This window comes from Enhydra lutris, unplaced genomic scaffold (genome assembly GCF_002288905.1).
Source record: "Enhydra lutris kenyoni isolate GAN:26980312 unplaced genomic scaffold, ASM228890v2 scaffoldscaffold13, whole genome shotgun sequence".
NCBI lineage: Eukaryota > Metazoa > Chordata > Mammalia > Carnivora > Mustelidae > Enhydra > Enhydra lutris.
Genome location: NW_019154097.1, coordinates 17,590,246 through 17,604,630, shown reverse-complemented (window position 1 = coordinate 17,604,630; position 14,385 = coordinate 17,590,246). Strand labels below are relative to the sequence as shown.

Below are 14,385 nucleotides of genomic sequence, written 5' to 3'. Positions count from 1 at the left end.
ATTTGATCAGATTCCACTCCCATCCTGGGCAGACCCCTAGCCCTGCCAGAGATGGGGTAGCCTGCCCCATGGCGAGAGTAAGACACAAGATGTACTGGGCAGCCCCAGGGTCTCCTGGGCCATGCTGGAGACTGGTGACAAGCTGGTGACAAGCGCTCCATGCTCACACCAGCACCGCTGTCCCTTCACTTGCTGGATTGAATTTGCCAACCCAAGGATGAATTTTGTGTGTGCAGTCCCTAAAATCTTCTTGGGAAAACGAGGGAACAAGGTTCTGTGCTTAAAATTCTGCAAAATTGAAAGAGGTACATAACAAGGGCATCCCAATAGGTCCTAAAATTTACATCTTTCTAATAGAACAGGATTCTTTCTTACAAACCATAATGATTGGTCCAGTCTACAAATACTTACTGAAAGTCAAGAGCTATGCTCGTGAAGAAGAACTGAAAGAAAAATCGAACAGTTGAGTGCATTGTCCACATGGCCACATAGGTCCTGGTGAGATTTGGACTGGGGTGAAAGGGCCAGAGTATTTAATGACCCATCAGGGCTGGGAGAATTGAGGAAATCAATGAATGAATGGCATGAGTCTCAAAAGAGGCAAGGGTGATTACAGGAGAAGGGAGATGAGTTGTCTGAAAGCAACAGTGAGAAACGAGATCACTAACACATGGGGTATAAGAGAATGAGAGGGCTGCGGAGGAAGTGCCACCTTCCTAGAGTAGCCCACTTCAAATCAGAAGTCAAATGAGAGCTGTGTCTGCTGGCTGGATTGCTTGTTCCTCCATGTGCTTATCTTAAGACACTCAATGACAGTGGCAGCACCAAAGAGCTGTTGACCATCAAGGGCACCTTTGGAAGGGCATTCTCAGATCTTCCGGAAGAGGCTTTTCCCCTGGTCCAGACCAAAAGAGATGACCTTCTGTCTGAACCACCTTGTCCCTTCTGCTCTGAGTCCCCAGATTACTAAAACTTTGAAAGCCACATTCTCAGAACTACCCAAGCTTATTTATGCCCCTTTCTGAGAGCCCTCACATTTGTCCGTGACTAAATCTTGAGGTTCAGTTTTCTCTTCCATAAATCTTGACTCTAGGAAATGTTATGAAATGTAAGTAAGGAATCCTATTTTCCAACAAATACCCTTCCATAATTCCCTGGGTTTATGATCCATCCTGCTTCTTTTCTAGCTGTCTGTCGATTCCCATGTCAGAATGGAGGGATCTGCCAACGTCCCAATGCTTGTTCCTGTCCAGATGGCTGGATGGGGCGCCTCTGTGAAGAACGTGAGTCTGTTCTCAAACCTTCCATGTTACGTCCTTAAACCTTACTTTGAGTCCTGATAATTTGCCTGGAAGCTGCCAACTCAGGGGAGTTACTAGGAACTGGCTTTACTGTCAGAAGGAATTCATTTGCTTAAATCCTGCAGCAGGCCAGGCAAGAGGGCCTAGGGTCGATCTGAATATGTCTATTATTTACAAAAGATCTAGACTATAAGTGACCTTGAAAATACAGTGATCTGCAGTCCATCCAGAGCCATCTCCACATGCCTTCTGTCACAAATTCCCAGGAATCCTCTTCAGAAGGACCTTATAATAGAGGGTTTCCTGGCCTCTATTTCCCTATCTCAAGTCCATTTATATGCTATGCCTCTCACTGCTGTAGTTGGGATTAAATTGACGGCATTGCATAATACTACACTTTTCTGTAGTATTTGCAGTCCACCATTCACTCTTTTAGTGGTGGTTCTTCCCAACTAAGAAAATAGGGGAAGTTGGCCCTCCAGTATCTAGACAATGCTTAGTAAATTGATAGAATTTTGATCCTTATGAAAATATGTTTGAATTTGAACATTCAGGAAAACGGAAATAAGTGGTTTTAAACTGTTTTTTTAATGTCTAATCTATACGTTGTTTTGGTATCTTAAAAAAATATATATAAGGATAAAATGATTTCATATTGCATTGGGAGTGGTGTCTGCAAATCACATTAAGAGTCATTTGGGTGATGGCCATTGGTCTGTATCAGTTTTCTTGAAGGTCAGACATGGTATAAGAGATTGTAAAACTGTTTTAAGTGTAGTTCTTGCAACTAATCTGGAAAGGAAAATACACAATGGAAATAAATTTGGCTGCTAACAACTCACCAAAGCAAGTATTCTCACAGTGATTAAGAAAGAAGAGAAATTACGTTTTTCCTCCCTCTTCTCCCCAACCATTCCTTCCCATTTAGGGCTTCCAAACTTGACCTGCTATAATGCTAGGAGTCCAAAGACCAGGGAAACATTTCCCCTGGGGATCTAGCCGAGCTTGCTGAGCATGTGGCCACCCTCCTTCATTAGACCAGGGCTTCCCAAGCTTTAATGTGTGTACAGACCACCTGCGAGATGTTAAATGCAGATTCCGATTCAGTAGTTCTGGTTTGGGACCTAAGATTCCGCATTTCCAGCCAACTCCTAGGTCATGCCAGTGCATGAATTGTTCTTCGCGCAGCAAGCCGAGAAACTCTCCCACTCCTTTTAAACAGATTGTTCCTCTTTAAAGAGCTCAGTATTTTCTAGGAAGAATGATTGGAGGATGTAAAGGAGGCCTGATTCAGTCCTCTGATCCTAGGAAATAAAGGGTGAATTGTCCCATCACTGCTGATGTGTTGCCAAAACCGGCCTACAGGATAGCCCCTCGGACCCCATTCATACCTTTAATTCAAGCAGTGAGAGAGCCTCGAGACAGCCAAACCCTCTTTAGCACTTCCTGTAATTTGAAAAGGAAATTTGAAATGATAATAAGTGGAGAACATTCCGCTTATTCTGTGAAGAGAAAGCAAAGCACTTAGTAGACATCGGTTACGGTATATCCTCTCTGAAAGTACATTTGGCACTAGAGTCATTTCGTGAGGCTAAAGGTCCACCCTTACTTTCCTGATTATGTTTACTGATTACTAAACAGAACACATCCAGGGAGACATATCTGGTGGGTCATTCAAGGTTTTCCTCCTCCTGGAAAATGTTTTTTGAACATTTGAACATGTCTGAGTGTGTATTTTGATTAAATTTGTTTTGGTTTCCTTTCCAGCAATATGCATTCTACCCTGTTTGAACGGTGGGCGCTGTGTGGCCCCTTATCAGTGTGACTGCCCACCTGGCTGGACGGGGACCCGCTGTCATACAGGTAGGCCTTCTCTCGCCATTTGTTTTCTTGTTGACTTGGCTCCGTGAGGCCCTAGAAAACAGTGGTGAGCATGACTCAGAATCAGAGGTGGCAGGGAAACAAAATGATGCCATAGTCACTCAGGAATCCCTCAAGATGGTCTCTTGGATGACGGTCTCAATGCTGAGCTCTGTGACTGCTTCAGAGGCACCTGTCAGGGTCGAGAACCAAAGACGGGAATCTCAGCTCAGTTGTCATCCTTCTTCGTGTCATCTGCTCTACTTTGCAGAATGTCGAGAAAACATGGGGAGGTTCAGAAGAATATTTATTTTAATCTCTATGAAACTAAATTACTAACTTCATGGTAACTATTTAGTAAGAACAAGGCTCTGAATCATTACCATTTAAGTTAAATCAAAGAGATGTTTCCTTCATAGACAGCAGTAACAAATTGTTGGTTAATTGGGGACAGACACGTCCCCTTAACCACCCTTACCTATCTCAAATATGACCTCTACTCCTCTGTACTTTGAGGTCTTAACTGTTGGGTTACCCATCTGTCCTTGCCCCCACTAGATGACACGGTGCTTGGGGACGGGGTGTCCCTTTGTGGTCATTACATGCCAGTACCTAAAATAGCGCCTGCATGTGATAGGCTTCTCATATGGAAGAAACAAATCAGTCTAAAATGACAGGTTTGGACCTTCTTAAAGTCTGATATTTTTAGGTAACTATTAAAAGAAGACAACTCGCTGTATTTATTTGGTATTCATTCTAGCACTCCACTGTTTTTCTTGTAAACAATATTATACCATCTCTGTGATGGGGTAAGACATCAAGTAGAATAGGCGTGTTGGCACCCAGAGCTTGTCATAAGCTCTAGGGCCAGGGGCCCATATAATTTAGCTTTCAAACTAGGACATTTCTGAGAGTGAAAGGGATACAATTGACAAGTGAACTAAGGAAATGGGAGTACCACATACTGTCACAGGCAAGATCAGATGTGTCATCCCCGTACCCCCGGAACAGACATCTGTGAATGTAGAAAAGGAAAAATCTACTGGAGGTTAAATGCAAAGCCCTTATTTGAAACTTTAAAAGCAATTAATAGAGTGTTTGTTTGTAACAGACCCACTTGGAGGTTTTATCTGCATTTTCTGAATTGAAGTCACTTGCAAACGCTTCTGGCCATGGCCCAGCCATCTTACTTTGCAGGCGGTGGCCCTGCTCTTCCAGGGGGAGGCACCCTTGATTCTCCCGCTCTGTCCTCTGAGATTCCCAGTATCAGCACCTTTCTGTTTCTCGCTGCACAGTACCTCCCCCATCCTACTCTGTCCCCACCGTCACCAGCTCGTAAAAGACCTTTTCCTTGGAATCACCATCAGATCTTCCTGTCTCTTCATTTCCAAGCTAAACATCATGACATACTCCTTTTGGTGTACCTTTTTGCCCTATTTCAGAACCTAAAATGGCTCCCTATTGTGTCCACATCCAGCCCAAATTTTCAAGCACAAGTTCTTCTGACTTCCAAGGCTTTGCTTGGACTAGCTGCCACACACCTGGTAAAACTCAGCATTCATCCAGCCAAGCACATGCTGTCCCCTGCAGTGATGGCTTACTCATCTCCCCATGGCTCAGCACCATCCCATGGTTTCCCTCTTTCCCCTACCTCTTCAAACCTTACCCAACCTCACAAGCCCTGCCCAAGTTTCCTCTTGTCTCCAAACTTGCTTTATACCACAATAATCTATTTTCTAACATCCCGTTTCTATAGCTATGACACAGTTAGGTACAACCATGTAGTTTAAAGCTCCGTTGATCTATTTGTATTTCTTTTAGCTCCTTGGCTCCCTAACTGGAGTTAGCTCCCCAATGACGCTGAGCCACATAGTGCTCCTTTCCTGAGCGGCTGCCTCAGCACACATCCCGCTCACACGTCCTATATACTAAGCATACCGCTGCGTATGATACGGGAGCTCCTGCTCTCCAGAATTTAATCTAGAAAAGCAGAATGGCCTATAAGCAGATAACTAGAGGCTAGCCAAATTCTCTGAAAGGGTCATGACAACAGTGAGGGTAGGTACATTAGCCAAGTGGAGACATTCCAAAGTCGTCGTAAACATAGAATCAGAAGAGCAAAAGTAGCCACCAGGGGAAGATCATTCTACTCAAGGGCACGGAAGCATAACACAGGTGTGTTCTGCATAGGAGAACTGAAGCCATAAAGGGAACGTAGGGGTGTGACTGGAAATGAAGCCGTCGGGATGGGCAGAGCCAGAGAAGGACACACACTATGTGCCAGGTTCAAGGTTCTGGATTATGTCCTGTGAGCAACAGAAGCCACGGAAGGATTTTAAGCAGGAAAATCACGTGTTGAGATTTTCTTTTAGAAAAGTGATTGTGGCGTCATTATGGAAAATGGCAGAAAGCAGGACTTACAATTGGGAGTCCACTTAGGAAGTTAACAAAACAGAATTGGCAAGATGTAATGAAGTCTGGAAAAATGTTAACTGAGAAGGGGGGTGGGTTGAGAGAAGTTGGGGAGGTGACTCGCTACTTGGCTATAGATGTATTAAGGGAGTCAAAGTCTGAGATGAATCGAGACCGATACATGTTTTGGGCCCCTGAGGGGAAGGTGCTGCCATTTACTGAGGTAGAGAACCCAAGAGGAGTATATTTGAAGGTACGGATGAGGAGTTAAGTTTGTACGTGCTGAGTTCGAGGACCCTGTGAAACATACAAGGGAGAGGTCTGATAGGCAGTCAAATGATGGTTTGGGTTCCCAGAAGATACATCTAGATTGAAGATAGCAATATATAAGTCATCACTGGGAAACATTCATGGAGAAAAACATAAGATCATACAGAAATCACATGGCATGAAAAGGTAGCCCAAAATGGAACATTGGGGGCATACCTGTTATAGGGAAGAGGAGGTTTTAAGCTGTTAGGCAAGTAAGTGAAATGAATTTGTTAGTACAGTCGGAAACCACTAAATCATCATGCTACTGAAAGGAGTGGGGCACCTGGATGACTCAAGTCAGTTGAGCATCGGACTCTTGATTTCAGCTCAGGTCATGATGTCAGGGTTGTACGATCGAGCCCCACATCAGGCTCTGCACTCAACATGGAGAGTGCTTGAGAGTCTCTCTCCCTTGCCCTCTGCCCCTCCCCCGACTCATGCATCCTCGCTCTCTAAAATGAGTAAATAAGTCTTTTTAAAAAAGGGAAGGAAAAGGAGCAATTTTTTTATTAGTGAGCAGAATCTGTAGAGAGTTGGTTTTTAATGATTGGGTTTTATTTTTGTTATTTTTAATCCTGGGCTTTGTTTCATAATTCCCTCTTTATTGTATGGCAGATATATGCATTCTGTTGGCCCACTCCCACTCTTTACCTCCCCACGGGAGCTTCCCAAGGGTGAGGACAGGGTTGGTTTTTTTTCCCGCCCAGTGCTTGCTTGTCAGGCTGGATGAACTATTAAAGAACTGACATTTACTTCTATCTCACCGAAGATGAGTTTTTCATCTGGGAAACCTACTTTTCCATGCGATAATGAGGCTGAAACGTTTCTGATTTCCAGCCTTCTTTCAACAGAAATTTTATTTTCTTCCTCAAGGAAGTTCTTCTTTTTCTTTGCTATGTTAAACTTGTGGGTGTTAGGTCTTCATCGGCTTTTAGCATCCGCAAGTTTTTTAACAGGTAGGTACATGCAGTTGAAGAGTGTGGTTATGACACCATGCATTTGTGGGAAAGATGCCTAGATAATAAACCTTTGGGTGTTCACTCGGGGCTTTATCTGTGGCTAACTTTTAATTCTATCCCAGGTTCTGTAATTCCAGGTAAGATGGTAAAAGCCATGAAATGTGTTTTCTAGCAAATACAAAGAACTCCTGAATCATCTCCTATTTTTATTTGTTTGTTTTGCTCTTTGTTATTTTAGATAATCTATATGTCTGATTGATTATCTTAAGAGTTGGTGTCTGGGGACGCCTGGATGGCTCAGTGGGTTAAGTGGCTGCCTTTGGCTCGGGTCATGATCCCAGCATCCTGGGATTGAGTCCCACATGGGGTTCTTTGCTTGGCAGGGAGCCTTCTTCTCCCTCTGCCTCTGCTTGTGCACTCTCTCTCTCTGACAAATAAATAAATGAAATCTTTAAAAAATAAATAAATAAAATCTTAAAAAAAAAAGAGTTGGTGTCTGATATAATGACTCAGTCAGTCATAGAATTCACTGCTAGTTCTCGAAAGTGAGATAGTCTAATTGAGCATCTGAAATATTTGCAGTTCAAAACCGTATGTGTGTCAAATTGGTCGAGTAAAGAATAAATGAGAAAAATCAGTGGACTTAATGTTATCAGCAAAGGTTTCAATACACAGGTGTAGGACTTAGCCTGGAGCTTAAATATGGGAATGGACTGGCGTGGAGGGAAAAAGGGAAAGGGTGGTGTCCCGTAATGACATGCGGTCAAACAAAGTGGCAGAAATGTGTAATGCAGATAGCCGGTGGGGTGTGGCAGTGGCTAGAGCAGAAAGCACAGTGAGATCTTATTCTGTGTACGTTTGCAGAACATCTTCCAACTTGCTAAGTATTAATTAAATAAATGCATGAACTTTTCATCCCAGCTGTTTGCCAGTCTCCCTGCTTAAATGGTGGAAAATGTGTAAGACCAAACCGGTGTCATTGTCTCTCAGCTTGGACAGGACATGACTGCTCCAGGTAAGATAATTAAAAATGAATATTTATCTACAACACAAAGAGGTCAAAACTCAAGGGACGTATGTCCCAAGAGCCAGAAGGTAACTCTGGTTTAAGTATAATCCTTTTACATCCAAAAATGTCCATCTTCAGATACTCTCGAAATGTGAACCAGAGCCAACACAAAGAAGTATTAGTTAAGAAAACAATATCTCAAAAATAAATAATCTTTTGCTCACTTTGGCAGTATGTAAACTAAAATTTGAACAATGCAGAGAAGGTTAGCATGGCTCCTTTAAAATGATGACATGCAAATTCATGAAACATTCCATATTTTTCCACAAAGAAAGGTAAGGTTTAATCAAACAAATAAATTAACTGCCCTCTTGAATAGAAGATTGCATCATTCATATGTAAGGATGTAAAATAAATAATAAACTCAATACATTGTATTGATGTTCACTTGCATTCCTGATTACAGTAGAAAATGGTATGGAAATTGATAAGAAGTGTTTGTTTTTAAAGTCAAAAATCTTGTCTCATATTTCTAGTGCAGTATTTAATTGACTAAAAAAATTTATGTAAAAATATGTCTGTCAGTTTTCTCATTTCTAACTAGATAAATATCATAGTTGAGAAAAGATTATCACAAAAATAACTCTAAGGGAAAATGATTAAATATAATTTAAACTATTTTTTACTGAAGTATATTTGACATCCAGTATATTAGTTTCAGGTATACAGCATAATGATTTGATATATATATATATATATATATATATATATATATATAGCAAAATGATTATCACAATAGATCTAATTAGCCTCCATCACCACACATTTACAAAATGTTTTTCTCCTGATAAGAACTTATAAGATTTACTCTCTTAGCAGCTTTCAAATATGCAATGCAGTGTTGTTAACTGTAGTCACCATGCTATATGTGACATCCCTGTGACTTCGTTATTTTATAACTGGAACTTTGTACCTTTTGACTCCTTTTTCACATTTCACCCACCCTCACTCCCTGCCTCTGGCAACCACCAGTCTGTTCTCTGTACCTATGAGGGGGTTTTTTTGGTTGGCTGGTTATTTTGAGTGAGACTATACGGTATTTGTCTTTCTCTGTCCAACTTATTTCCCTTAGCATAATGCCGTCGGGGGCCATCCACATTGTTGTAAATGGCAAGATTACATTTTTTTTTAATGGCTGAATAATATTTCTGTGCGTGCATGCGTGCGTGTGTGTGTGTGTGTGTGTGTGTGTGTGTGTGTATGTCACATTTTCCTGATCTGTTCATCCATCAGTGGACCCTTAGGTTGTTTTCACATCTTGGCTATTGTAAATAATGTTGCAGTGAACATGGTGGTACAGATATCTTTTCAAGTTAGTATTTTCATTTTCTTCAGAGAAATACACAGACGTAGAAGAACTCCTGGGTTGTATGGCAGTTCTATTTTTAATTTTTTGTTTTTCGAGGAACCTCTGTACTGTTTTGCATAGTGGCTGTACCGATTTCCATTCCCACCAACAATGCATTAATGTTTTCTTTTCTCCACATTCTTGCCGAAATTTGTTATTTATTATCTTTTCGATAATAGCCATCCCAACAGGTGTGAGGTGATACCTCATTGTGGTTTTGATTTGTATCTCCCTGATGCCTGAGGATGTTCAGCATCTTCTCATGTGTCTGTTGGCCATCTGGATGTCATCTTTGGAAGAATGTCTATTCAAATTCTCTGCCTGTTTTTTAATCTAATTGTTTGGGTTGTTTTTTGGTTTTGGTTTTGGGTTTTTGGCTTTTGGGTTTTGTTTGTTTTTGCTATTGGGTTGTATAAACTCTTTCTGTATTTTAGATAGTAATCCCCTATCAGATCTATGATCCCATTCAGTAGGCTGCCTTTTCATCTTGTTGTTGGTTTCCTTTGCTATGCAGAAGCTTTTAGTTTGATGTAGACCCACTTGTTGATTTTTGATTTTGTTGCCTTTGCTTTTGCTGTCAAATCCAAAAAATTCATCACCAAGTCCACTGTTAAGGAGCTTGCCACCTATGTTTTCTTCTAGGAATCTTATGGTTTCAACTCTTAGATTTAAGTCTTTAATCCATTTTGGGTTAATTTTTATGTATGATTAAGAAAGTGGGGGACACCTGGGTGGCTCAGTCGGTTAAGCATCTGCTTTCGTCTGCTCAGGTCATGTTCCCAGGGTCCTGGGATCGAGCCCCACATCAGGCTCCCTGCTCAGTGGGGAGCCTGCTTCTCCCTCTCACTCTGCCTGCCGCTCCCTCTGCTTGTGCTCTCTCTTTCTGTCAAATAAATAAATAAAATCTTAAAAAAAAAAAGTGGTCCAGTTTCATCCTTTTTCATGTGGCTGTCCAGTTTTCCCAACACCATTTGTTGAAGAGATTATCCTTTCCTCAGTGTATATTCTTGGCTCCTTTGTCATAAATTAATTGACCATCTATGCATAGGTTTTTCCTGAGCTCTTTATTCTGTTTCATTCATTGATCTATGTGTCTGTTTTTATGCCAACACCATACTGTTTTGATTATCATAGCTTTTGATATAATTTGAAATCAGAGAACATGACATCTCTAGCTTTTTTCTTCTCTCTCAAGATTTAAGCTTTTTTAAATTTCAGGAATTGTCAGACACACTGCACCATGCAGTGGATAAAGTATTTTCAATACTGTAACACTATCTTCACAAACATTGAAATGGTAGAATATTACCAGCTCTATTTTAAGACTTCAGTATATATTATTGTATTACATCACTTAAAATTGTATTATGTCTATTTACTTCCATTTTATAGTAATCATTAAAAACAAATGGATATTTTCATATTCACCTTAAAAAGCAGGAAATTCAGTTAACTGAAAACAACTTTAATTTTTCCATTTCCTTTTATTTCATCATGATTAGAAACTTGCAAAGGCAAAAATTTAAGTACAAATTTCATTTTAAAAAAATCAGTCTTGGTGCCAAGTGCCTTGAAGATGAATTTCTTCACATCATCCCATGTATATGCCATCTTTGCAGAGAGAAAACATAAATTAAACCCCAAAGAGCGAATTTGGATTGTATATGTAGAAGCTTCCAAGATAAAAATAATAGTTTTATGTGAGAGCAGAGTTGAAAGAATTTAAGAAAATGAAAATCAAACTGGAATGGATTTCTGGGGAAAAAAGAAAAGAAGAGAGAGAAAAAAAAAGATTAAAGGAATAAGAATGGAAATGACTCAAAAAGGAACAGGAAATATAACATCCTTATAATTTTAGACTTTGTATTTCAACTCCTTTATCTTTTAGATAAGAAAAGGATACCCGGAGTTGTTTGTGTGATTCCCTAATATCAAAATACTCCCATAAGAGATCTTTTTCAACTAGGGGAAGAATAATTATTAGCTTTTGTGAAATATATTAATAAAGAAAAAATCTAGATATTCTTATGCAAAAGTTTAATAAAGGAATCTGAATGTATATATTCAGCAATCAGCAAAATAAACTACAAGGCATATCCCACATTCAAGGAAAGGTCATCTTCAACCCAGATGATTGGGCCAGCTCCTGCCTCTTTGTACTGTGATGGATTATTCTAGGAGAAACTACTAGTTAGGACTCTCTTACCACAACTCTAACTAGCTTAATTAAAGAAAGGAATATGTTGTCACAATAGAAGGACCTTCATAGAACCCAAAGACATGAGGCAGCTAAGCATTAGTAGACCAGACTGAGGACTGGAAAGCCACGTACAGCCTCCCTACCTCTGGTCTCCCCTCCTCTCTCCAGTGCCCACTCCATCCTCTGTAGTGTGGTTTTCTCTGTTGTTCAGTTCAAGTGGAAGGACAGAACTGCTTAGAGCTTCCGCATTTTACATATCATGCCACATCAGCCACAGAAATGTATGCTGACCCAGTTTAAAAATCCAGGAGAAGAACTGACTACTCAGATCCAGTCATGGGCCCACCACGGATTGGTGAACCATAGTCCTAAGTTGAGTTATGTTGTACTAACGGGAAGAGTCATTTTGTCAAAATCTTCACTTTACTCTTGGGTAAAGGGGAGAGGAGGCTGACAATTCCCAGAAGAAGAAAGAAACTAGTAGGATTCCTGAATTGGGAAGAGGAGAACGCTTTTCTGAGAAATCAAAACAGTAAATGTTTCCAAACACTTTTTTTTTTTTTTAAATTCCTTCTCTCCGGCAAGACTGAGTGCCTTGAAGATTGTCTCCCTCGTACTTACTCCAGGCACACACACACCACACAAATGCTCAGTAAAGCTTGTTCACAGATGGAGCCATTTCCAGGCATCAGTGATAGCAGGCCGAGAAACGCCCTGTGGTATCCATTAAATTCCTCAACCTATAACCTTCTCTGCTGATGACTAAGACGGACCTGCTATTATTCCCAGTTAGTTCTGTCCTTAAGAAAGAGAGTGTATTTCCCCTGATCTCTATGGGCATCTTCAGGAAATCGATCGTAAATAAATGGCATAAGTAAAAACCCTAAAGTGTCAATGCTGTAAGGGACCTTCAGGTTCACGAAGACCAAACTCATCGTTTTACAGATAAGAAGATAACCAGATAGGAGACTGGCAGCAGAGCCAGGATCAAAACTCAGGTTCTGCTGATTCCCAGATCTTTTCCTAAGGTTGGCCCGTGTTCTCTCAAGGGATGACCCCCATCCATACAAACGATGTCACGGAGGATGCCCGCGGCGTCTGAGACTTTCAGTCCCGTTTCCATCGGCCCCTAAGCTTTTTACCTCTTCACTTCAGTTCTTCTGTTGAATCTCTTTGTTTTTTGTTCCAGGAAAAGGAGGCCTGGGTTTTAACCACTGCACAACCAACCAGCTCTCCTAAAGCAGGATCATCTCTTCCTGGTAGTCCTGGACATCCTGGAACTTATGCAAAGAAATTCCAACACGGTGCTGGGTCTTGTTTTGTTTTGTAAACTTGTTATTTGGGGTTAATCTTTGTATTTTGTCTTCTATTTTGTTATTCTTTGTGACATATTTTCTTACGTTTCCATTTTTAAATATGCTCGTATTTTCAATATAAAGGTATATTAAATAGACGCTGCTCCACTCACAAAATGTACATACTCTGCTGTCTGCTGGGGAAGTTCCTGCTACACGTTTCTCTTTGGTTACTTAAAATGATTTTTCAATTAAAATCTATTTTGCTATTAAATAATATTTGGTTGTGTAGTGCCATTTTGTGAGATGTCCCAGAAATGATGAAGAGGATAATGATCTTTCATCCATGCTGGCCCAATACAGGATCACGTGCAGTGTATCAAGAAATCACAGTACAGAACACCCCTCCTTCTAGTTCCATCTTCACAGTATGCAGAATCAAAAAGGTTTGCTTTTATTGAATCAGCAGATAGTTGTTGGACCTTACCACCTGCCACACAGAATGCTGAAGCCGGAGCTGAGGAATAGCCTGGCTGATTCCTTCCCCAGCATTTGGAAAGCTATAGGCAATCAGCTTAGTGGATGGAGGGGGAAAGTATGGTCATGGTTCAGAAAGCAAAGTGGTTCCCTTCCTTCTCACAGCTGGAATAAGAAATGCAAGAACTGGAAGATGAACAGAGAGCCCACTCCTAGGTCATAATCCCACAGCTCACTGCTTTGGGAGATAGGAAAAAGCAGGACAGAGAAGGGGAAAGGAAAAGGCAAATGGGCGAAGTTCCCCCAAACTGTGCTCCTGGTCTCACTTGCAATAAAGAATTGATGCTGTCCAAAGCAGGGCTCAGCTCCCCCTCAATCCCCATTCACTCCATCACTGTACTTCTGCCAGGATAAAGACTTCCCCAGACTTCTGGAAAATAAAGCCAAATACTAGATTTTGTTTAAAACAAGAGAATTACAATCAGCTCACCTTCATCCTGGGAGAAATGCTCCCAAATCCGCCATGGGGTACATTGTAACACTATGAAGAAATGGAGGAACAATGAAGAAGATCTCAATTGTCCTAGTGGTTCTCTTCCCTGCCCTGCACTCTTCAGCTGTTGACTTTTCTCCTGACGTTCACCCTCTTGACCAATTTTACGAGCTTATGGGTATACCTTTTATTTAGCTTATTGATGTCCTGTCAACTTCCAAACTATGTTGATCTTCATCATTTATAATCCTTAAACTATAAAATAAAAGCCAAGTAATAAAAAGAAAGATGGTACCAGAAAATAGAAGCCAGGGAAAGCTACTGCATTTGAAAACAAAACTCGGCTCTGAAAGTATACCTGCTAATGGTATTTATATTGGGTTACTTTGAGTAGGTGAAAAGATCTTTATTTCATAGTAAGTTAAATTATTTGTGTTATGTAGGCAGTACAGTGAAATAAAGCATCATGCAAATGAGGTTTGCAAATGATATTTCATATCGAGAAATATGAGTCACAGAGTAGAAACTCAAAAGTTGCTGAAGAACGTAATTTTTTAAATCTTCAGTACTGCATATATTCACAGTGAATTCTTAAATTTCTAAAAAGGAAGTAAGGATGTTTTCCAGCATACTAAAGCATAATCTGTTTCAAACCAACA

General features: G+C 40.6%; 1 protein-coding gene across 1 annotated transcript in view; it reads left to right on the top strand.

The window, feature by feature from the left end:
* The window catches only part of LOC111145837 (sushi, von Willebrand factor type A, EGF and pentraxin domain containing 1), a 209,004-nt gene extending 195,973 nt beyond the window's left edge, over positions 1 to 13,031 (top strand). Inside the window, exons 46-49 of the mRNA XM_022501101.1 lie at positions 1,188 to 1,283; positions 3,069 to 3,164; positions 7,766 to 7,859; positions 12,651 to 13,031. Coding sequence (XP_022356809.1) covers positions 1,188 to 1,283; positions 3,069 to 3,164; positions 7,766 to 7,859; positions 12,651 to 12,672 — 308 coding nt within the window. The 3' untranslated portion in view covers positions 12,673 to 13,031. The remainder of the gene's footprint in view (positions 1 to 1,187; positions 1,284 to 3,068; positions 3,165 to 7,765; positions 7,860 to 12,650) is intronic.
* Positions 13,032 to 14,385: the final 1,354 nt, after the last annotated feature.